This window comes from Canis lupus, chromosome 2 (genome assembly GCF_003254725.2).
Source record: "Canis lupus dingo isolate Sandy chromosome 2, ASM325472v2, whole genome shotgun sequence".
Classification (NCBI taxonomy): Eukaryota; Metazoa; Chordata; class Mammalia; order Carnivora; family Canidae; genus Canis; species Canis lupus.
Genome location: NC_064244.1, coordinates 57,321,867 through 57,345,904, shown reverse-complemented (window position 1 = coordinate 57,345,904; position 24,038 = coordinate 57,321,867). Strand labels below are relative to the sequence as shown.

The window sequence follows — 24,038 nt, the reverse complement described above, 5'->3', positions numbered from 1 at the left end:
GGAGCTGATGTTGCCCCTTGTTGTCCTTATGCAATGGACCTGTGCCTGGGTAGGGGTGTTCCTAACCCCGTGGCACTTCCCCCTCCCACACACCTGCATGTGACAGGGCCTCGAGAGAGCCGTGAGCAGTGGGTAGGGCCAGAAGGAATCCTCATGCGCTTCCTCAAAGCTGTATTTATCGTACATCTGTGTCTGCACCTGCCACACCCTCTTGGACTCTGCCACCTATGCACACACCCCAGAGCAGATGGGCAGAGTCTGTTCTCCAGCTCTTGGGCTGGGACCCAAGGATACCCTGGGCTGATGCGGGGTGGCGTGGGGAGCCAGGCTGGGGAGCACTAGCTGCAGTTGGGAGGACAGCCAGTGCTTCCTAACAGACTCTACAGCAGGTGTCAGCATGCCTGGGAGTCCCATCTCAGTGGGATGAGGTGGGACTTGGGTCCCCCACTTGGTTTCTCTCTCCTACAGGGCTGGAAGCCGCAGAAACTGCCGTCCAGGGAGGCGGGAGTGTTTGCAGACCCATAGCTGTAGGGTTGAAGGGACTCGGCCCCTGTTCCTGGGCTGTGAGGCCTTGGGTGCCATGCAGCCTCGTGGACCTGCCTACGCACCTCCCTTGAGTGGCTACGCGTCCTCTCCGTGTCCTGGAGATTCCAGAGCAGGGGTAGAGCTCAGGCAAAGGAGTGTACAGAACTGGGTTGGGGTCCACTTGCCAGCTGTGTAGCCCTGGGCAAGCAGCTTCTCCTCCCTGAGCCTCAGTTTTCTCAGCGGTAGAATGGGCATAATAGTGCCCCCTCATAGAGTGGCGGGCACGTGCACTGTGGAGGTTTGGTGCACGTCATATGGTTTGTGCTCTTGTGCTCCTTCCCTGCACCAGCTGCCTTGTGAGTCTCTGCATGCTGGCCCTTGGGATATGCCCATCCCCAGGTTCCTAGACCCCAGGGTCCTCCCTGGCCACAGACATGTAGTTTCCCCTCCCTGCTCCACCTTGGGGGAGCCCATGGGAATCCAGATGGAAGTTAAACATTTGCAGCAGTGAGAATAAGACCCACCTTCATGGCAGATTCTCCCCTTGGGCCCCCTCTTAGCCCTGGACCATAGGAGTAGGCTGTCGAGGGGCCTGGGAGTAGTAACTTTGCCTTCGTGTCAAGAGAAAACCCAAGGTTCAGTGATCACAGATTCAGATGAGATCTCAGACATGATCTAATCTAGCAACTTTGAAAGTCTGTCTGCGGTCCCAGTGATTTAGGAAGCTGGGGTTCCTGGGCTTCTGCATTGCAGGACTTTTCAGAGCCTTTACCAGGCAGCTGTGTATTGAAAGAAACGGTAGGCTGGCATTTAGGGCCCTATTCCTACTCTCAAGCTGTGTACAGTCTTGGGAGTCACTCTCTAGCCAAGCACTTGACAGAGATGTTTATGCCCCTGAGCCAGTCAGAGGCTGGGGAGTCAGGATGGCTCAGTGGTGGAACCTCTGCCTCAAGTGGACTTTTGGATCAGATGTGTAACATCAGGATTTGGCTCCTGTGGGGAAGAGGCTTGCAGCCTGCCTGGCCTGGATTAGAATCCCAACTCTGTCTCATTCATTCATGTATTTATTTTTTTTATTTTTTTTTTTTTAATTTTTATTTATTTATGATAGTCACAGAGAGACAGAGAGAGAGAGAGGCAGAGACATAGGCAGAGGGAGAAGCAGGCTCCATGCACCGGGAGCCTGATGTGGGATTCGATCCCGGGTCTCCAGGATCGCGCCCTGGGCCAAAGGCAGGCGCCAAACCGCTGCGCCACCCAGGGATCCCCTCATTCATGTATTTAGCAGTCATGGAGCATCTGCTGTGGCCCAGGCACGGCGCTAATATAGGAGATACCAGTGGTGAGCCGGGTAGTAAATGTCGAGAAATGGAAAACAAGTAAGCAAATTGGAGGGTCATTTCAGACGGCGTTAAGTGCTGTGAAGGTAGAAGGTGGCATGAAGAGGGTGATCAAGGGGAGGGTAATTTTGGTTGGGTAATCATGGATGGCTTCTTAGAGGAGGACATATTTGAAATAAGGGCTGAGAAGAAACCAGTCAGGGAACAGGCCTGGGAAAGAATGTGCTACGTTGAAGGGGAAGCACATGCAAAGGTCCTGAGGATAGAAAGAAGGCTAGTGTGCTGGAGTTGGTGGGAGGGGGGCTGGCTGGCGGTGGCGGTGGCGGTGGCGGTGTGTGGGGTCGCTGGCTCACTATTTGGGCAGCTGACTTATAAAATGAGCCTCCCCATGCCTGTCCTGCACTCCGCTCTGCTCGGCGGTATCGTGAGCATTGTCAGTGTCTTTGGCCGAGACTGGGCTCTGGGCAGCAAGGACCTATGAGCGATAGTAAGTATTTTTGTCATTACAAGTACTGGGTGGCGTTGGGTGGGACCTGTGATGTTGTGCCTGTTTCTCTGCATGTCACTGTGGTTAGTGAGCACCATGTGTGTGTAAAGGCCCTGGGGGGCCCCGTCTGCGCCCTCCCCTGGCTCCCCTGAACTGCAGCCCCTTGCCAGCTCTTTTTAAGCAGAGAAGCTTCTGATCCCACAGTGACTGGCTTCTCTGGCCCAGCAGGCCCTGGAATCCTTTCCGGGGAAAGGTTCCACTGAGAACAGCAACTCCTTTCTTTGCTTTCTTTTCCTCTTCCTCCGGAGGGCCAAAAATAGTGCCCGAAGGGGACACAGCTCTGGGCCAGCAGCAAGACAATAGCTGCCTCCTGACTGCAGCTGCCTCCTGGCTCTGGTCCATGGGTGGGGGAGGAGGTGTGAGGGCGCATGGGCCCAGCGTCCCCCGGCCCCAAGCCCCTGCTGCCTTTCCCATGGCCTCTGCCAGAAACCACCGCAAAGCCCCTCCGGGCCTTTGAGTGCGACTGCTGAGGGGGTTCTCCACTTGTTCTGGGAAAGTGTTTATAGCTGCTTGGCTGAGACCCTAGCCCCTTAGTGCCCTGAGCAGCGCCACCGTGCCTCCTGATCTGCTGCTGGTCTGGAGCCACAGGCCCCAGTGGGGGCATCCTCTTTCCTGCCCTGACACGTGGGGACCACTCCATGTCTTTGATGCCCTTTCCCCTTTGAATGGCTCTGAAGGACTTTTTAGAGGCCAAAGGGATGTGCCCTCTTGGAAGGAAGTGAGCTCCCTGTCACTTGAGGTGATCAAATAAAAGTTTGGATGTGCACTGGATCGGGGTGGGGGGGCAGGACTAGTCAAGCGTCAGATGGACATTTAGCCTTGATGTCTCTTGGAAGAGATCTTGGCTTGAAGTTCACAGCCCACCCTACCAGCCGGGTGGCCTTGAGAAAGTCACATCAGTTCCCTGAGCCTGTTTCCTTATCTGTAAGTTAGCTTCAACAGGGCTGACCTTGCAGAGTGGTAGGGATACATCTCCAAAATGCCTAGGGTAGCACCTGGCACAAAGAACACAAAGAATCGGTTTCAGAAGCTTTGCCTGTGTTCTCTTCCCTTCCCACACTCCTGTGCTTACTCTGGAGCACAGATGGGAGGGTCTGACCCACTCTTGGCCCCCAGAGAATGCTCTGGAAGGAAGCCAGGGGGAACCCCCAGCCCTAGGGATAACTCAGAATGAAGATCCGTGGTGTGCTGTGGCTACCTAGGAAAGCTTTTTGGAGCAGGTGCCTCCCGGAGACACTTCTAGGGAATGTACGTGTACATCCTGCACCTGGGGGGGCCAGTGATGAGGGGTGGAGGGAGTCCAGCCTGGGATGAGGTCAGGGCCACAGGCCGGCAGCCTCCAGGGGCAAATGTAGCTGACCACGCCAGGCATCCTGGGCCACAAGGGTGGCCCCACCGGGCCCTGAAGGATTTGCTACCCAAGTCTCCCGACTCAGATGCTGACCCGCTTAGGGAGGTAGCCCTCACTGCTCTCCGTAACCCACGGTCCTCAGCCCTGCCCCTCCTGCCGGCTCCGGCTGGGCCTGGCCAGCATCTGAGTCGGGAGACTTGGGTACCGGACAAGTTAGGGCGCTTGTGCGGAGCTGGGTCGGAGCCGGGCGGTGACGTAGTTCCCTTCCTGCAGCTGCCAACAGTTGCCAGGGAAACGGTTGCCAGGGGCTGCTGTCACCTGCGCCCCTTCTCCCAGACTGGTGGCTGGGGCTCGTCGTCTTCCCTGGCTGCCCGCTTTGTTTGAAGCTCCAGTGGGGGGGCAGGGGCGGGGTGGCTCGGCTTCAAAGTCCTCCTCCCCAGAACCTGATCCCCGCGCCAGCAGGCTGCAGCCCTTCGCTCCCTCGGTCACGCTCTTTATGTACTTCTAGTGCACTCGATGCCACAAAGGACGAGTCCAGGTACGATTTCCCCTCCTCCCGTCTTCCCTCCATCCCTCTCACTCCTGGTCCTGCTTCCCCCCTTCCCTTCTTCTCGTTCTCCTCCCTTGCCTCCCCTTCCCCTGCTCCTTTTCTCTTCCTTTCCCTTCCTCTCTCTCTCTTTCTTCTTTCCCTCCATCCTTTCTCCCCCATCTCCCCTCTCTCCCCAGCACTGCCAGGGGAGCTGATGGATGGGGGTGGGAGGTGGAGATAGGGGGCACTAGGAGCTCTGGGACAGGCACAGATGCCATGCTAAGGGGGATTTATCAACTAAACAGCAGCCACAGCAGGAAGTGGTGGGGCTTAGGGCTCCACCCCACTCCCTTCAGCCTCACTCTAGCTAAAAACCGATTTTCTGCCTTTGGGCTGCACCCTCAGTGAATAAAGATAAACCTCTGAGAGGTGTTGGGAGGCTGCATCCCCAGGCTGGCAGGAGCCATGGCATGGGAGTCCCCTGGGCTCTGAGCAAAAGGGTATTTGGAACCCCAGGGAGACACATCTGGAAGCATCTTTGCTGTGAATTTTTAAAGAGAAGGCTCTTCTAGCAGTCAGGTAAAGTCAAGGGGAAGCGGGCTGCAAAATCAAGAGCATCAGATCTGGAGCTGGGCCCTGGGGTAGCATCTTGGGTCCACCACTCTCTGGCTGTGCCATCTCCAGCAGGTAGCTCTACTTCCAGGGGCCTCAGTTTCCCTCTTTGTTAAATGAGCATAAAGGCACGCTTCTCTTAAGGTTTGGGGGAGGGCAAGTGTGTTCCTTTGTGTAAAGAGCTTAAACTCGAGTCTTGCATTTTCCAAGAGCTTAATTCTAGCTGTGTTACTGGAGGTGGTGAGCACACCGGCCCTCCAGGGGTGCGAATAGCAATGGGAGGCCCTGGGGTGCTGTGTATTCAGTGAGCAGAATGGGATCCTGGTCTGTGCCTCCACTGCACCGCCCTGGAAGGGGGCTGGTGCCTCAGCCTTGCCCAGGCCCCCAGCATTCTTAGAGAAGGACACCTGGCTGTGTGCCCTGTGTGCCTCTCAGCCAGGGATCTGGGACTGGGAAGAGGAAGAAAGAGAGGGAGAGTTCGTGGCTGACCTCAACAAAACTAGGGTCCTGTACTCCAAAGACTGGCATTCGGCTAGGTCCAGGGTAGCTGCTCTGCAGCCCCCAGAGCAGGGTGGTAACTGGGCTGACCTTGTAGGCCTGCCCTTGGGCAGAGTAGGAGCACAGATGGGGAAGGGACACTTCAGCCAGCCAGCTGAGTCTGCGTGTGGTTTGAGAGGGAAGAGAGTCTGGCCAGGAGGAGGAGATGGCCCAACGCTGCTCCTCGCTGCCACCTCGGACATAAGCCCTGCCTTTCCCTGGAAGCATCCTAAGGCCTGGCCTATAGAGAAGACAGGTGGGGACACGGATCATAGTCATCCACAGAAGGAAACCAAGTCTCAGAGGGGATAGGCTGGCCGAAAGTTCCAAGGGCCAGTTGGCTGCAGAGCTAGTTCCGGGCTGTGCACATCTAACTCCTGTCACCCCCACTCTGGGAGGCTGCATTCTCTGGGCAGGTGCTGTGTGTCCTGGGGTCCCGGAGCCCAGCCTTGGCAGCTCCCTGGGGAGAGGGTTGCAGGGAGAGTTGGTGGGGGGTGGGGACTCACACTGTGCCAGGAGCATGGAGCTGGCACCAGAGACCCTGCGCTGCTTCCGAGAAACCCTGGTGCCTGAGCCCAATCCCAGCCTGGGCCAGATCTGGGATCCTTTCTGATCTCTTCTCTTTTAGGTTCCAAGTCCCTATAATCCAGTCTCACATTCTAAGAGGCTTTGATTCTCTGCTTCTAAAAGCTCTGGCATGCTCCTGTTGCCTCTTTCTTTCTCTTTTCCTTGCCCCTCCCCTCCCTCTCCCTCCCCCTCTGTCCCTCTCCCTTTGTCCCTCTCCCTCTCCCTCTCTCTCTCTCTCTCTCTCTCTCTCTCATTCAATTCCAACCCTCTAAGTGTCCCAGCTGTGTGAGGACAGGCTGAAGGCCCAGCTGGCTGTGGCTGAACTTAATGGAATGGCCAACCTGGGGACAAGGCTGGCAGTGCCCCTTTCCCCCAAGAGCTGCTGCTCTGGCCACCGCCGGCCGAAGGGAGGTGGGATGGGGCCTCATATACCTTGGGCTCCCTAGGGACCTCTTGCCTGGAAATGTCAAGGATGGTGATGAGTTGCCCTGGGGAACATCACAGTCTAAATGGCTCCTGCAGCCCATCTCATGGTAGCTAATGGCCTCTGAGGGGAAGGGAGGGCTGGAGCTGGGAGGGAAGGTGCTGACGGCTGTATTATCTGGGTGGTGGCAAGACTTTTGAGAGCTTGTTTCTAGTGTTGGTAACAGGTGCCCATGCTATAAAGGACACACCCTCACAGTGGGCTGGGAAACTAAGCAAGGAAGCTCTGTGGATTTTCTTTCTGCTGGACTTATCAGAGCCTTTGACATGCTAACACACAAGGCCAAGCAGTGCCTGCAATATTTCTCTAACTTGGGAACTAATGCTTCTTAGAAAGTGCTCTGGCAAAGTTACTACTTGGTAAAGATGAGGAGACAGTCCCAGAGAAGGGATAGGACTCCGGGATCACCATGACAAAAAGCATAGCTTTGAGGTTGGGCAGCCTTGGGTCTGAGTCCCGGCTTGGCTGCTTATTTGATCTTGGGCGTCACCTAACCTCTCTAGACTTTAATTTCCTTTTCTTTAAATTGAGGGGTCATAATAGCATTTGCTCCCCAGACCCATGGTGACGACTGAATCGTAATTTGTGCAAAGTGCTTTGCATGATGCCAGCACAGATTGAACACTTTCTAAATGAAGCTGCCATCCTCTCTCTCCTCAGATTCCTGGGTCCTTCCTGCTGGGTCAGATAGATCCTGTTCCCCTCCCCACAACCATGTGGTGTCAGGAACTGCAGTAGAGGCAGGGTGCGGAGGCCAGAGGCCCAGGGCATTGGCCACGTCTTAAGGCTGGCATCCCAGGGAGGAGGACCAGTGTGTGGAAAGGCTTGGAGTGGGGAACACCCAAGCCCGGGCTCACCTCTCCTTGTGTGACTCTACGTTGGCCTCTCTGAGGCCTCAAGTGAATGTTCTGGTGCCAGATAAAGCAGGCTTCAGGATGGGTGGCTCTGGGTAAGGCTCTTGGGGAGGACTGAGTCCTTTCACACAGACCGACCCCTTCCTTCCATCCTAGCCGAGAGCATTCTGCTTCTGCCCTTCCTCGGTCTCCCGCAGGGCCAGGGCCCGTCTGGGTACACAGAATTGTTGCCCATGGACTTGGCTGTACCAGAAGCCACAGGGCGATGCGGCCATGCTGCTGGGGACGGCCCTCCAACGAGTCTGGTGCAAGAATGTGAGACTCACCCCAGGCAGTGCGTGGGCATGGCCTTGGCATCCGCCAGCCTCTGGGGGCAGGCAGTTAGTTAATTTTTTATTCTCCTTTATTGTAGAATTCCTGAAACCTGAAGTCACTCTGCTTCCCCAGCCATCCCAGAACACCCTTGTGGGGAAAACCTCTAGCTTGGATGGTCACCTAGCTGGAGCTTAGCCACTTGGTTGGGGAATGGGAGCAGAGGCAGGAAGAGACTGGGTACTGCTGGGGGCCCTAGGGCAGGGGCTGGTCTAAGAGGGAGCTTGGCCCTCGCTCCCACCTAGGTCTGATGGGGGTCCCTCCTTTGATTTGTTGGATAGGTGGTGTTTCTAAGTAAGATTTTTATCAAATACTTTGGAAAGTGCCAGCGGGAGGGTCTTCTTAGCCTCCCCCCCACCAGCCCCCATGGAGGAAGCACCTGCTGGAGCTGTCTCTAACTGTCTCCCCTGGCTGCCCTTTGAGGTCTATGCAGCCCTCTGTTCCTCTGCCACAGAGCTGACCTGCCCCCACTACCAGCGTTCTTCAGCTCTCTCCTTGGTCCCTTGCAGACCCATACTTCACGTGCATGTGCACACACAAGACACACTCATATGCATGCTTACATTCTCAAGGCTTGATGCTCACCATCCCCCTTGTCTCTGTTCTGGGTCAAATCCTTCTTTTCCTAAGCCCTCTGCCCTGGGCTCAAGGGGGTAGCCCACAGCTCTATGTTGCCCCCCCCCCCTTAATGGGGAGCAGCTAAGGATTCAGGATGGAGCAGGACAGCTGAGCTGCATCCTCTTCCTTCTGTCCCACCCCCATGGAAGGCAAGATGAGGCTGACACCTGAAAACCTGCTCCAGGGCTCCCCTTCCACCCCTGCCCTCCTTCTCCCTTTTGTCCTTTGGGAAGCCCCTTCCAGGTTCCTGGAACCCTGCTAAGCACCAGGTAAACCCTACAGGGAGCAGGACCTGTCCTTGCCAGCGAGTGGAGAAGAGGCACTGCTGGCCTGCAGGCTGCCCCAGCCCCCAGCCCAGGCCATGCCATTCAGCCGCTGCGTGATCTGGGGTTGGCCCCCTCATCTCTGACTTTCTCTGTAAAACACGGCTACTGCTATCCTAGGCTTGTAACCCAGCGGTTCCAAGCCCGTGGAGTGTCAATCAAGGGGACTCTTGTTAAAGCCCACCCCAGACCTTCTGCCTCTGATCCTCAGCGTGAGGGCCATGTGAATCTGATTTTAGTGAGCTCACCAGGGTGAGTCTGAGCCAGGGGCAAGTTTGGGCACCTCTGATGTGAACTTCTCATGCAGTGGAGGCATAGAGAGTGGAGAGTGGGCTGTGATCCCCCTGCCCCCTGAACACGTAGTTAATTCTGACAGGGGAGGGTGGTTAGGTGACACTTTATGGGGAGGGTGTATCTTCAACGGAGGCTTAGTAGATGGGTTGGGTTGTCACAGGGCTAGGGAAGGCCTTCCAGGCAAAGGGTCAGTCTCGAGATGGGGAGGAAACGTCCACAGTGTGTGTAATGGGAAGCAGAAGAAAAGCTGTGGGGGAGCAGGTCTGGGCATCAGCCCGGTTGGGTATGTTAGAGAAGTGCCTGCCCAGGAAGGGTTAACCCCAAGCAACCAGGTCCTGTCCACTCAACTTCCACCTCCGTCCTCCAAGGAAATGGGTTTTCCAGGAGCCTGGACTGGGCCAGCAAGGACTCATGGCTCTACATGGATGGCACAGGAAGTGACTCAGGACCCCAGCGGGAGAAAGTGAGCCACGGGTTCCCTGCCTGTTGCCCCCTCCCCCATCATGAAGATGGACAGGGCTGGGCCTGAGTGGGACCCTTCTCCTGGGCCTGGCCAATTCTGGGCATGAGTGGGGGTACAAGCTCTGGCCACCTTCTGCTCTGCCTGTGTCCCTGGGGACCCCGTGACGGTGGCCCCCATTGTGTTGAGCTGGGCTGGACCATTCTGTTCTCCTTTATGTTTACGGAAGGCCTGAAATTGAGAGCAGCTGCCCCAGAAGCAGTTATGGGAGGGGACCTCTCCTGGGGTACTTGGCCCCCAAACCCAACCCCCAGGCTGGAGTTGTCTGCACCTGTCAGTGGCCTTGGCTACCCTGTCATTCTTACCTCCTTTTTGGGGGGATCTCCCAAAGCCAGGGGAGCATGTATCTCTAGGACCTTTGCCAGTGCCAGCTCTGCAAGGAGTTCTCTTAGGGTGAGGCGCAAGGTCTGTGCCTTGGCCCCACCTGGGGTGACCTTGGATCAGATAACCTTTCCCCAGCCTCAGTGTCCTGGTCTGTAAAATAGCAAAACAGTAGGACCAGTCTCACAGAGTGGCTCTGGGGATTTCAGGTGACAGCGTGGTTGACGCTACTGCTGTGATCATCGTGGTGCTGCTGCTAGAGTAGCCCTCTCAGCAACTCCTGGGTCTGGCCTAGTGCCATGTGAGGTTTGACAAAGGTCTTGCTGGCATGCCGATGGTTGGTTTTAAGAGTATTTGATGGCTGAGGCCTGTCCAGAGACCAGGGACAAGGTTCTGCCTGTGTAGAGGTCCACGTATGGGCCCCTGAACCCCTGGGGTTCAGCTTTCAGAGCTCCTCCTTCCTCGGCTGAGTCGAGTGGTGGAGGCACCCGGGCTGGTGACCAGGGCATTCTGCAGCCCTGCTGGGGGTGCTGGGAGAATGTGGCCCCCATTATAGATGCCAACTGCACCCTCTGAGTCAACTGCACCCTCTGAGTCAGCTGCACGGGGCAGTGGGAGTGTACAGGGGGCAGACGTCCCCCCACCCAGGCCACAGGCAGGGGGTAGAGGGAAGGAAGAGAGCGACGTGATGGGCAGCGGGCAGCGTGCTCTGTAGTGTGAAGTGAGGCTGGGAGGGTGCCAAGTGGACAACCAGGCAGTGCCCTCCCCCTTCCCGGTAGAGGCTGCGATCTCCTTGTCCCCGGTCCTGCTCTCCCTCCCCTCAGAGGGCATGTGAGTAGTTCAGGCCAGGGCCGCAAGGACAGAGGTTTTCTGGGTGGGGTTGCAGTTTTCCCATGGCGCTTCCGGAAGGGAAGTTTCATGCTCTAAGAATTTCCCGTCAAGGTGCTCTGGAGGCTGAGCTGGCCAGGGCCGCAAGGCGGGGGGCACGGAGGTGGGAGGGGAAGGGGGTAGGGCCCTGCGACAGGCCGGGGGTGGACTTAGGGGCAGGCATAGGCCGGTCAGAAAGCACACAGAGATATTTAGCCGACACCTGTGGTGCCCACCACATGCCTGGCCATGTTCTACGTCCTTTACAAGTATCAAGTCATTTATAGATGTGGCAGGTGAGGCCTAGAGAGGGTGAGTGACTGGCCCAAGGACACACAGCTTATCCAGCAGGAGAAGTTGGCGTTGGATGCAGACAGAGTCCACTCCGCTGCCTAAGAGTGGGTTGAAGGAAGCCCAGTGGATTCTCCTACTCAAATCCCGGGAATGTCTATGGGGACAAGGTTGTCCACCTGAGAGCGGCTGTTGAAACAGCGGGGTAGAGATGAGCCTGGAAGTGTCAGGGTCGTGCAATTGGTCCCTTGACTGTGTTTGCATCCCTTCCATGGTACTCACAGTGGCACAAGCTCCCTTGTCCACCAACCTCCCCCTCTGCCCCCATGACTGGAAGTTCACTTCTTTGTCTCAGCCTTTTTGTTCTCAAAGCTCGATCTGGGAGGGTTGATGCAAAGTGGATGACTGCCCTGTCTAGGGAGCAGTGGTCACTTTGAAGGTCAGTGGGCCAGAGACGTACATGGATTTTTGGCCAGCTCCATCCTTGCTTGTTGTGTGATGTCAGGAAGTCATTGATCCTCTCTGGGTCTTGAATCCGAATACCATAAAATGGAGAATTTGGACAAATCCATAAGCCATCTGTCAGCTTCGAGTTCACAAGTGTAGAGCAGTGGTTGCAGCGAGGAGGGGCTGCCTGGAGGAGGTGATATTTGGATCGGGGATCAGAGGTAGCAAGCAACAGGGACTGGCAGAAAGGAGAGGAAAGAAGTGGGTCCAGGTGGGACATATCTCTGTCTCCCGACGCTGGGTTTCCTCCTGCCAGTCTGAGGTGGCAGGACATGGTTGCAAAAAGGGCCAAAATGCTGAGAGAGGGCACAGAGTGAAACCTTAAAAATCACAACCTGGCCGGTAATGACCATTCCCTAAAACACATTCATATGGTTCTTCTAAGGAGTCTTGTGATGCCACAGAGGCAAGACAATGAGCCTGGTTGACCGATAACGGGACTGACAAGGCCCTAAGAAATTGGGGTTCCATTATGCGTGGTGGGGCATAGGGGACTGCCTCTAGTTTCAGGGGGTCAGGTTAGTTCAAGGAAGGAGACAATGAGCTCCTCCCTGGGCCCCATCCCCCATCCCTTTGATGCTACCATCAAATATTCCATCCAAAAACCACCCCTTCCTGGAAGCCCCCTTTGGCTTCCCCCAAATTTAGACTTGTGTGCACCCAGGTCTCCAGGCTTTCCTTCGCCTGGCTCGCGGCAGATGATTGCATGTGTCACCGCAGTCACCACAGCTCCCCGTGAACGGAAGATGCCCATGTGTCTGTCTGTGCCTAGCTCAGTCACGGGGCCAGCTGGCCGTGGGGAAGCCACCAGCTCGTCCCTCTGAGCGCCGGGCATGCGGGTTTCCTGCCAGGCACCGCAGTCGGGACCAGGCAGGGAGGCCCTGGCCTCTGGAGTGATCCTGGGCATCTCACTTAACCCCTTGGGCTTCGCATCCCAGGTCTGTGGAAGGGGCAAGGGCAGGGCCCACCCGGCAGGGCTGAAGCGAGGCCGAGTGCAGGCACAGGGGTGCTGTGGGAAAGCACGGGCTGGACGACTGGCGCTCAGCTAGCGCAGGCCGCGGGGGGTCGGAAGCGCCCCCTCCCCACCCGGGCCCTACTGTCCCAGTCTCCCTGTCCCGGCGGAACGCACCTCTGCCTTTTCCCGGCTCCCCCTGGTGGTCACGACAGGGAGCACCCTCTCCCCGGCTCCCTGCAGAGGGCGCTGCCGGGCGCTGATGTTGGCTCTGCTTCCCCGACCCCTCACCCCTCCGACTGTCTGCCCAGCCTTTGTCCTGCAGCCCCCCTCCCCCCGCCCCCGCGCCCTGGGCCGGTCCGCAGGGATGGGCCAGGAGCTCCCTTCCTTGCTGAGGGGGGAACGCACCACCCTGCGCGGCCTGGGGACACAGGAGGCCCTGGCCAGTGGTGGGAAGCGAAGGAGGCTGGGGCTGACTATACAGGGAATTCTGGAAGGCTTCCGAAGGCAGTGTCCTCTGAGCTGGGTCTTGGGGATGATGATGGTGAGGTTCCTGGAGGAGGACCCGGAAAGCTCCTATTTTCCTGTGTCTCCTCGAGGCCTGGAGGGGCAGGGCCGTGGGGTGCTTCCAGGTGGTGCTGGAGTCTAGCCAGGATTGCCCCAGGGCTGCTGGGTCTACAGGGAAGGACTATTACCAGCCTTGTCTTGGGTGGTGTGCACGGGGCCATGCAGCAAGGGAGAGGAGGAGCCGGGCCTGAGCTCAGCCTGGGCGGCCGCTGCCCCCTGATGCTCAACTTTGGCAGCTCTGGGGAGACCCACGAGCTGTTCCCACACTGGCCTCCTTACCTCACGTCCCACACCCAAGCTGCACCGCCCTCCCCGTCTGCAGGGCTGGCCCGACCAGCCTGCACCTCTGGCCCCAGCTAACTCTCCTGGCCTCTTTCAGGTGCTGACTTCTCAGGTGACCTTGGGGTGGAAGATGGGTGCCCAAGTGCTGCTGCAGATGGCACTGTTCCTGCTAGGTGTGCTCCTCCTGGTTCAAGGTAAGCTATCTTGGGGATGCCCTGGGACTGTTGTGACTTAGGCTACAAAGCTCCGTGTCTAGGACAGCTGCGGGCATATCCACCAACCCCTTTGGGCAGGCACAGGACTTTAGATACAGTTTAGCTAATGGATGGTATCTTGCAGAAACAGGCACTCCTTCTTTCTGGCAGCTGCAGCCCCATAGTGCATAGCTTGGGGTGGGGAACATGGACTGGGTTTTGGCCCCACTCAGCTCTGCAGCCCAGAGCATCCTTGTGCAGTGCACAGCCTGTGCAATTGTATGGTAGGCATGGCCTTGTGAAGTACTTTATTGCTATTAAAATGTGGTTTTTTGGCCTTTGAAATTATTATTGTTCTTTTTATAATTTGAAGCTAGGAATTTGTGAGTAGGGCACATTCACATTTGTGTAGACCTTGAGGGTATAGGCCCTTGGAACGTGTGTGGGTCCCAGGCACTGGGATCCAGTATTCTGGGCCCAAGACCTGGCCCTCTCCTGCCCCGGCTGCTCCCTGCCCCCAGAGTCCCATCTGTGGTCTTTGTCTCCTCAGGTACCCAGGGCCGGACGCCCCGTGAAGACTTCCGTTTCTGTGGCCAGAGGAACCAGACGCACAAGAGCAGCCTGCATTATAAGCAGACGTCGGAGCTGCACATCTCCGTCAAGAACTCAGAGGGAGCCCTCACGATCCATGCCCCCTTCCCCGGGGTCCTCCCGGCTCCCCAGCTCTTCCCTGAGCCCAGGGGCCTCTACCATTTCTGCCTGTACTGGAGCCGCCACGTGGGGATACTGCATCTTCGCTACGGCAAAAACGACTTCTTGCTGAGTGACCGAGCCTCTGGCCTCCTGTGCTTCCGGCACCGGGAGGAGAGCCTGGCTCAGGGACCCCCGCTGCTCGCCACCTCGGTCAGCTCCTGGTGGAGCCCCCAGAACACCAGTCTGCCCAGTGCTGCCGGCTTCACCTTCTCCTTCCACAGTAAGGCGGCCTCCAGGCGGCGGGGAGCCGCGGAACGTTGTCTGAGGAGGGGAGGGGTGTGATCCAAGCTGTGCTCCTGGAAGGGCTGTGGGAAGGTAGGGGTGAAGGCAGAGGGTCGGGGAGGTTCCATCCAGAGGGTCCTGGGAAGGTCCAGGCAGAGGAAGATGAAGCCCACCCAGGGAGGGAGCAGAGAGAGTGGGAAGACGACTGGGTGTCAGGAGCCAGAGGCCGCATGGGCCCCCCACCCCTGGCCTTCCTCACAGCCCTCCTGGGTGGGCCCTCTTGGCTCCAGGTGTGTAGGCAAAGGGGCACATGGGCAGGTGCATCCCGGCCTGCCCTGCTGGGGTTGGTGTTGCCCGAAGGTTCCCTGTGGCAGGACCCCCCTCTGGCCGGCTTCTGGGTGACCTTGGAGGGTGCACCCCACCTCTTGGAGGCTCAGTTTCATCTGCCGTAAAACGGGAGGGTGAGATGGGAGTGGGACGGGTACAGCCTGTGGCACCTGCTCAGCAGCCTCAGGCGCTTCTCCCCTGCTCCAGATCCTCCCCAGAAGGCCTCCCACAATGCCTCGGTGGACCTGTGCGAGCTGAAAAGGGACCTCGAGCAGCTCAGCCAGCTCCTGAAGCACCCCGGGAGGACCTCGAGGAAGCCCTCATCAACCCCCGCCAGCCAGTAAGCGCGGCCCCCCCAGACCTGGATGTGGGCAGGACGGTGACCTGGGGCGGGCGGCTGGAAGGAGGCCTCTCCTGGGGCTGGAATGTTCATGTCGTCTTTCCACCTCTTCCTAGAGAGGCATCGAAATACAGCCTGGCTGGGGCAAGCCCCTGGCCTTCGTATAAACAACTATCACCACCCCCAGACAGCGCCCCCCCGCCCCCGAGCCCTCTTCCCCACTGGGAAAGGGGAACTGATGGGCCCATTGGAGGGCTCGGCACACTGAGGCCCCAAGACGGGTAGGGCTGCTCCCCAGCTGCGGAGCGAGTCCACTGAGGCAGAGCTGGGCCCGGAACCGGGTGCTCGGGCAGCCGCCTTTCCTGTTAGCTCTGCTGGCCTAGCCCCTGCTCATCCCTCCTCGCCCACCACCATGCCGGGGCTGTGGTCTCTCTCGCCCCCTCCCTTCTGCCCCCTGCCCCTCCTTCCCCTATCTCCACCTGCCTCTTTCCTGTGTATCTGCGCGGTGTCCCCTTCTTGCTCCCTCGCCCTGTCCACCCCGACCAACCTCCCCAACCCCTTCTCCCCCTGCCAGGAGGCTGCAGACCCTGGAGTCGAGGCTGACTTCTGTGAAGTTCACAGGGGACACGCTGTCGTTCGAGGAGGATCTGGTCAACGCCACGGTGTGGAAGCTGCAGCCCACGGCCAGCCTCCAGGACCTGCGCATCCACTCCAGGCGTGAGGTCAGGAGTCAGGGGCCTGGCTGGTCGGGGCAGGAGACAGATGGGGAGGCTCCCGGGCCTCTGGGAGCCAGACGTGGGCTGACAAGGGAGGCCTCAGGCCCGGAGAGTACCCTGTTAGTGGCTGCCGCGTGGCGGAGGACCCTTCCTCACCTCGGTGGGGACAGGGAGCGGGCGGCATCAGAGCTCCTAGGCACCCCGTGTGGACAGAAGATGAACTGCGAAGTGCCTGTGCGTGCGCCTCAGTCTTGAGACCACCCCTCACATGGCCTGGTCACTGGGAGCACCCCCCCGCCCCCCCTCACCCTACTACCCACCCTGGGATGCTGTAAGCGGCACGGGGTTGGAGGCCAGACAGCAGGGCACCACGTGAATCTCCCTGTTTGCCCCTGTTTGCCTGTTTGCCCCTGGAGCCCTGGGTGCTAACCACAAGGCTTCCCAGCCAGCACAGGAGCCAAGCAAGGGAGGGCTTCCCGTAGGAGGTGCGCTTAGAGATGGCAGCATCCAGGAAGGTGTTGGAGGGGGAGCTGTGTGTAGAGGCCGGAGCCTGCCTCTGGCTGAGCCCACGGGGATTCTGGTCTACAGGAGGAACAGAGCGAGATCCAGGAATACTCGGTGCTGCTGCCCCGCACGCTCTTCCAGAAGACCAAAGGCCGGAGAGGGGAGGCTGAAAAGAGACTCCTCCTGGTGGACTTCAGCAGCCAAGCCCTGTTCCAGGTGTGGGCCCTGGAAAAGCAGTTTCTGTCTGTGGGGAGGTGGAAGGCGGGCACGGAGCCAAGACGGGTAGGGCTCCCTGGTCCAGAAGTCAGAGCCTTTCCTTGTAAGGTCAGAACTTGGACTGTGAGGTACGAAATCTCCCCCAGAGAATGCTAAATTATGTTGTTTTCACTATGGTGTAAGTGACTACATGGGCTAGAATTGTTGCCAGGAGGAGACTCTGCATCTCAGGGCAATGTTGTCGGGGAGAGACGCCAGTCCAGAGAAGCTAGGGGACGTCTGGGCCTTTCTTCTCAGCCTTGAGCCCTCACCTCCCTTGTATGGATGTAGGACAAGAACTCCAGCCAAGTGCTGGGTGAGAAGGTCTTGGGGATCGTCGTGCAGAACACCAAAGTGGCCAACCTCTCAGAGCCCGTGGTGCTCACCTTCCAGCACCAGCCACAGCCGGTGAGTGCAAGTGAGCCTGCCAAGGAGTCACTTGTCTTTGACAAAATGACCAGCTGGCTGGGGCCCCATACAGTCAGGTCCACACGGGCTTGGGGCTGACACTGACTCCCTCAGCCCCACCCAGGAAGGAGCGGTTCCGTCAGGGGGTCCACTCTCCTCCTTTCTCGTCCCTACAGAAAAATGTGACTCTCCAGTGTGTATTCTGGGTTGAAGACCTGACATGTGAGTGTGGAGGGGTCTCTGAGCTGGGCAGGTATCAGGATGAGAACAGGGGTCCTGGACGGTGGGTGGAGGTGGGGTTAATCAGGGAGGACTTCCTGGAGGAAGGTGGGCCTTGAAGAAGGAATGATGGCAGACTAGAGATTTGCCAGGTGAAGCAAGGTTTGGAAGAGTGACACGATCATGGATTTTGGGTGGTCCAGTGGGGTCCTGAAGGACTGGGCTTGATCAGAGCCCCACGGAACCCTTCCTCAGTGAGCAGCCCAGGCAGCTGGAGCGATGCTGGGTGTGAGACCATCAGGAGGGAGACGCAGACGTCCTGCCTCTGCAACCACCTGACCTACTTTGCAGTGCTGATGGTGAGCGGCCCTCTCCCTGACCCGCAGCCATACCCCGGGCTGGGCTGGTGTGTGCCAGCTGCTTTTCACCTGCAGTCACTTGTTCTCCACACTGACCCCCAAAGTGTCTCCTGCTGCAGTCCTATTTTATAGAGAAGGAAACTGAGGCTCAGAGAGCTTAAGCCATTTACCTCAGGCCACACAGCTAGGAAGTGAGAGCTGCAGACACCCCCCTTCTGAAGAATGCACTCACGGGACCAGACTCTGCTCAGTTTGGTGGGGGTGGCCTGTAGATGCCTGAGTGCCCCCCCCCCCACTCCCCGGGAGCACAGGTTGGCGCTTCACCTGGGGCAAACCATCAAGTGTGAGTTGGGGACACTGAGGCCAGCCCGGGCCTGTCTCATGGACCAGGTCGCCTCTGTGGAGGTAGCCGCCGTACACAAGCACTACCTGACCGTCCTGTCCTACGTGGGCTGTGTCATCTCCGCTCTGGCCTGTGTCCTCACCATCGCCGCCTACCTCTGCTCCAGGTAGGGCCTGGCAGGGTGGGTAGGGGCAGGGGGACAGGGAGGCGGGGGTGCGGGGAGGGAAAACCTTCATCCCAGGCCCCCAAGCTGGGACCCCATGGCCGTGGAGACCCACCCTGGAGACTGGCTTGGCTACCCCTGCCCCAAAAGCACGTGTGGTTTCAGGAGCCCTGGGAGGTGTGGTCTGCTGACCTGTGGGGACTGTGTTTTGCCCTCACATCTGTGGTGTTTGGATGACGTAACTCTTACAAATGTTATTACCTGCCGACGTGGAACACAGGGAGAGGTGACAAAAATCTAGATTTTTCTGTCCCTGAAGAATCCCGTGTGTCACCACTGGGGGCATATGATATACAGTGACAGTTGTGACAACGGTTAACGCTTAAGGTTCCCACGTGCTGCCCACTGTTCTAAGTGTGTTATGTGCACGAAGTAGGTTTAGTCCTCACAAGGACCCTAGGAAAGGGCTCTCAGAGGGGGTCAGTGGCCTGCCTGTGGTCACACAGCAAGGCAGTGGCAGAGGCAGGCTCACGCCCAGGTCTGCAAGGCCGCAGTTACTGAAGCTAAGCAGTGGCCGCCGTGGACAGGCACAGCCTCGAGAGTTCTGTCCAGCGCCCTGTTGTCCAGTGTCTGACTGCAGGCCTGGCCCCTGTGGCATTCCGGCTTGACAGGGCCTACTGCACCCCCACCCCAGGGGCTGTCTGTCACTCCATTTCTGTCATTGCGGTGCCTTGGGGAGGGAGGAGCCCCACGGACAGGATGAAGAGCGCCTTTATGCCTCCTCACGCCGGCTGTGTGGACGGGTCTGGATTGTCAGGGCTGGGCCTGAGGTGCACCGTGGTCAGGGCCCGGGCCCGTTTGTGTGGAGGGGAGACATTCTAAGCACCCGGAGCGTGCTCGCTGTTCTCGGGTGGAGGACAGGAGGGTGAGGCTGCGTGTCTGCGTGTGCCTAAGAGGTGGTGTTGTGTGAGCTCACAGCTGTGCACGGTGGGGCTGGAGCAGTGACAAGGGACAGCAGGCAGGCTCAGGGCACAAGCCCCCAGCACCTACCCATGCATCGCTAGAGTGTCCAGGGGCCCAGGGACAGAGAACCTTACGGACTGGAGTGTTTTACCTGTGCCTGATGCTTTACCTTGGTGGGGGGGGGGACGCCCTCCCACTTCACAGATGAGTGAGCTGAGGGTGAGGGGGAAGGGAGCAGCCCAGGGAGATACCTAGGGCCACGGGTGGGCATGGCTCTTGTTCCTTCTGGAACAGGTAGCAGGAGGTGGTGCTGGGCAGATCACAGGTGGGGGTTTGGAGGGCCAGGGAGGTAACGCCGGCAGTGTTTGGATCCTGTCGAGTCCTGGGTGTGGGGGGTGGCGGGGCTGTGCACACACAGACTTGCAGCCCTGAAGACAGACAGACATACCCCACCCCGCCATACTCACAGCCTCACAGTCACATGGTTGTGCAGACAGATGGGCAGACACAGGACACAGTGGCACGGAGTCTCCAAAACAGCAACAAATGCGGAGTCTTTCCCCTCCAACTTTGGGAGTATCTGGCTGGTTGCAGTGGCCAGATTTGTCTTGCTTGTTGTCTGTGGCTGAATCTGTTGTTGAATATGCACACGGTGCCCGACCTGTGGGTCCTGGGCACACAGTAGGTGCTCAGGGACTCGTGGGAGATGACCTGGCTGCAGCCATAGGAACAGGAGAGGGTGTGCGTGTGTAGTCTGGGAAGGCTGCCTGGAGGAGGAGTGCTGCCCGCACCTCCCCAAGTGGGCCACCATGGTGACCCTATGCGCCCGCCGCCCCTCCCCGCCCCCACCGCAGGAGGAAGTCTCGGGATTACACCATCAAGGTGCACATGAACTTGCTGCTGGCTGTCTTCCTGCTGGATGTGAGCTTCCTGCTGAGCGAGCCGGTGGCCCTGGCCGGCTCCGAGGCTGGCTGCCGCGCCAGCGCCATCTTCCTGCACTTCTCTCTGCTCTCCTGCCTCTCCTGGATGGGCCTGGAGGGCTACAACCTCTACCGACTCGTGGTTGAGGTCTTCGGCACCTACGTCCCCGGCTACCTGCTCAAGCTGAGCATCATGGGCTGGGGTAGGTGGGCAGAGGGCGCTGGCAGGCCCCCCACGCCTGCCTCTTCTACTCGACTTCCTTTACCCATACATCCTCAGGTGTTCTTGGCCTTGGCTGGGTTAAGGACCCCTTTGGGAAGATGAAGTGCTGAGCACTGCCCCCAGAAACACATACTCTTCACATTGCTCACTTTTTAAAAGGAAGGTTTGCAGACAGCCACCATGTATGGATGTGCAGGTTGTGTACTGCTCAAAGGCACCCCGTTGGGGGATGAGTGGGCCGTAATCCCGTCCTCCACTCATCTAATGCACCCAGGCTGGCAGTGGCTCTGTCTGTGGATCCTCCAGCGCTTCAGATAACAGATTCTCCATAGCTCTGGTGTTTGTTCTTGGCCAAGACCACCCAGTTTACCATGGCCCAGACCTCTCAGGCCTGGAGGCCCAGGGGGCACACCACGAGTCCTTGTGGATGTTGCAGCAGCCCCCAAACTCCACATTCCCTCACCCAGCTTGCTGCTCCTCTGTGTTTCTCATCTGTCCCATTCTTGATTCACTCCATTGATTTACACAAAATCCCTTCAGAGTTGGCTCTGTGTCAAGACCTGGGTGTTTGGTGCTGGGTGACCACTTCTGGAGAGTCCTCGGTCCCCAGCTGGTGGGCAAAGTCGAGGCCCAGTGCAGAAGTCCCCTTTCCAGCTGCCCCCCACCCCCCAGTCTGTGCCCCCGTCTCCTTGTGACGTCCTGCCCCCCAGCAGGGAAGCTCAGACCTTCTCTCCAGGGATGGAGGCCCAGGGGGCCCAGGATGGTGAGGGGGAAGGGGCAAGCCAGGGCGATGGGGCTCTCTATGGGAAACCTAAACTGGAGTGGGGGAGGGGAGGGTCTGATCACGGAGGACCCTCCTGGAGGAGGGGAGGGGAGGGGAGGGCACCCCCAGGCGGTGGGAGATGGAACTGCACGCTTGCTGCCGGCAGGCTTCCCTGTCTTCCTGGTGATGTTGGTGGCGCTGGTGGACATCAGTAACTATGGCCCCATCATCCTGGCTGTGCACAGGACTCCGGAGAGTGTCATCTACCCTTCCATGTGAGTGGCTGAGTGCGTGGGGGCGGGAACACGAGCCTGGGAGTGCGGAGCCACACTGCCACACTGACCTCGGGGCTCCTGGGCGCCAGGGCTGCTGGAGGCCTTGGCCTGGCAGGGAAGGTGGTGAAGGCGGCTCCCCGGCCCTCGGGGCCCCTGTGACGCACACCCACAGCCCAGAAGCACGGCACCAGCCCTGTCACCCCCTGAGCCCTCATGTCTTTGCTGTCAGGTGCTGGATCCGGGACTCCCTGGTCAGCCATGTCACCAACCTGGGCCTCTTCAGCCTGGTGTTTCTGTTCAACATGGCCATGCTGGGCACCATGGTGGTGCAGATCCTGCGGCTGCGCCCGCATGCTCACAAGTGGCCCCACGTGCTCACGCTGCTGGGGCTCAGCCTGGTCCTCGGTTTACCCTGGGCCTTGGTCTTCTTCTCCTTTGCTTCTGGCACCTTCCAGCTTGTGGTCCTCTACTTATTCAGCATCATCACCTCCTTCCAAGGTAGGCACAGAGAAGACCACCACCCCGGCCCCGGGTAGGGTACCCACGTGTGGAGTACGGGGCTGGGAAGATAGGGAGCCAACCCTGAAGGCTTCTCTGGGCCTCGGTCTTCCCATCTGTAAAATGGGGGCACCCAGGCCATAGTTGACAAGTCTTTATTGAGTACCTAGGACGTGGAGGCCCTGTGTGAAAACTTGGGGCTGCATCTGTGAACTAAGACTTGAACTCCTCTGGGTATCAGCCTCGTGGGGAGCTTGCTAGATGTGTAGACTCTGGCCATGCCAGACTTACTGAATCAGATCTGCACTGTAACAGATGCCCAGGGTGTGTGTGTGTGTGTGTGTGTGTGTGTGTGTGTGTGTCACAGGCTGCGGAGCTCTGGTCTAAGAGAGTGCTGGGCAGAGGGAGATGCAAGAGCCAAGGTCCTGAGGCTAAAACTAGGTGTGTGTTGGAAGGACAGTGAAGGGGAGCAAGGCTGAAGGGTAGCTGGGTAAGGGGCAGAGGGGAGGAGGGAAGGGGAGAGATGCAGAGGAGCTGGATCATGAGGGCTGGGGCTTGATGCCGGCAGGTCCCTCTACTGGGACCCCTCTACACCCCCTCCCCCACCAAGGACAGACAGACAGACATACACGCACACCCCTCTGTTCTGGCCGAGAGGTGCTTAAGCAGGTGTTCTGGAGCCTGAACACCACTGTTTAGCTCCTGGCTCAGTCAAGTCCCCTTACCTCCCTGTGCCTCAGTTTTCTCATTTGTGAAACAGAATAGTAATGAATAGGCCTGACCTCATGAGAATCTCGAGAGGATAAAGTGAGATGGGGCCCAGGAAATCTCAGTGTCTGGGGCACGGTGGGTGTTCCCTTGATCACATGGGTGCTGGTAGCCTGTAGGGAGGAGGGGAGGGAAGGGGCAGGGCTGCCCGCCCCCCCGCTGAACCCCATGCCCCCTCCCTGCCCACAGGCTTCTTCATCTTCCTCTGGTACTGGTCCATGCGGCTGCAGGCCCGGGGCGGGCCCTCGCCTCTGAAAAGCAGCTCGGACAGCGCCAGGCTCCCCATCAGTTCGGGCAGCACCTCGTCCAGCCGCATCTAGGCCACCAGCCACCCGCCAGAAGCTGCCTGAGGAACCAGAGATGGGGCTTGTCCTCACCACCACCTGCCACCCCCACAGCCAGGCCTGACACTTGATGGTCAGCCAGAGACTTGAGAGGAAGGCCCAAGGACCTTGGGGTGAGGGGGCTGTTGCCTTGGCAGCCAGACGCCCAGGCTCGGCCCTTTGAATTGGCCTGTGTACTACTCGGCTCTCCGGCCCCGCTTACAAGAGGCTCAGGAGTAGGACCTGTACCCCCACTGTCCTGAGGGCTGAAGGCTGGTCTTAACTCACCACCCCTGGGCCCAGCCCTCATTGCTGAGGATGGGAGGCCACAGGCCCCAAGGTCAAGACCTAGACCTGTGAGGCCTGGCACCATCCTTGGCCCTGTGCCCCAGCCCCGGACAGAATGTGCCAGAGCTACTGTCTCTGGTGAGCTCCACGAGGGCCCTCTGCGGTCCTGTCATTTTAGCCTGAGAGTGGTACTCAGGGCACACGAGTGTGGGGCAGAGCTTTGAGCCAGAGCCCTGGAGGAGGAGAGCCCCCTGCAGCAGCAGCTCCTCTACCTCTGAGCCCAGCACCTCAGCCTCCCCAGCCGCCATCCCTCTCCAGCCCCGGATTCAGCCAATTCCAGTGCTGTATTTTGGGTTGTGGTTGCCAAGAGCTGCTTGGTGCCTGCTGTAAACCTTTATCTACTGCACGGGCCTTTGCCTGCCTTTGACTCAGGCTTAGTATAGATGTTCTGGGCTGGGCCAGGTCTGTCTGTCCATCTGGGCCTTTCTATAGGCTGCCTTGCCCTTGTTCACCACTGCCAAGCCCACCCCTCACAGGGACTGTCAGCCTCTCCCAAAGCCCTCTTGTGGCAAGAACTGTGGAGCATAGCAGGGCAAATTTGCTTCTGCCCCAGTACTGGGAAGACTGAGGTGCGTCTCCCCTGGTGACCCTGGCCTAGAGCCTAACAGGCTCCTCAGGAGCTACAGGCACGGGATTAGGGATTGCTGGAGATCCAGGAAGACTTCCTGTAGGAGGCAACATTTGATCTGGCTCTCAGCCTTAAACATGGGGAGGACTTTCTTTTTAAGCACTAGCTCATTTGTCTTTTGAATTTAAAGAAGTAGATGTTCATTGTAGAGAATTTGGAAACTATAGAAGAAAAGAAATTAAAATCAGCTGTTGTTAATACCTAACAAACTAATGTAAACGTTTGGAGCGCTTCCTTTTGTGCTTCTATTAAGAGTCATTGATACA

At 58.4% G+C, this 24,038-nt stretch overlaps 1 protein-coding gene across 5 annotated transcripts in view; it reads left to right on the top strand.

Moving 5' to 3' along the window:
- The window catches only part of ADGRG1 (adhesion G protein-coupled receptor G1), a 37,108-nt gene extending 13,123 nt beyond the window's left edge, over window positions 1-23,985 (top strand). For 3 of the 5 annotated variants that reach the window (XM_025447255.3, XM_025447254.3, XM_035713612.2), the window contains exons 2-14: window positions 13,358-13,454; window positions 14,005-14,427; window positions 14,964-15,096; window positions 15,671-15,818; window positions 16,401-16,532; window positions 16,863-16,979; window positions 17,156-17,201; window positions 17,454-17,557; window positions 17,948-18,066; window positions 19,881-20,149; window positions 21,099-21,207; window positions 21,437-21,705; window positions 22,663-23,985. In XM_025447255.3, coding sequence (XP_025303040.1) covers window positions 13,391-13,454; window positions 14,005-14,427; window positions 14,964-15,096; window positions 15,671-15,818; window positions 16,401-16,532; window positions 16,863-16,979; window positions 17,156-17,201; window positions 17,454-17,557; window positions 17,948-18,066; window positions 19,881-20,149; window positions 21,099-21,207; window positions 21,437-21,705; window positions 22,663-22,793 — 2,064 coding nt within the window. In that variant the 5' untranslated portion in view covers window positions 13,358-13,390 and the 3' untranslated portion in view covers window positions 22,794-23,985. Of the gene's footprint in view, window positions 1-4,146; window positions 4,302-4,735; window positions 4,872-13,357; window positions 13,455-14,004; window positions 14,428-14,963; window positions 15,097-15,670; window positions 15,819-16,400; window positions 16,533-16,862; window positions 16,980-17,155; window positions 17,202-17,453; window positions 17,558-17,947; window positions 18,067-19,880; window positions 20,150-21,098; window positions 21,208-21,436; window positions 21,706-22,662 lie in introns of those variants that run through there. The other 2 variants (XM_025447253.3, XM_025447256.3) reach the window with 2 other exon arrangements.
- The last annotated feature ends 53 nt before the right edge of the window (window positions 23,986-24,038 follow it).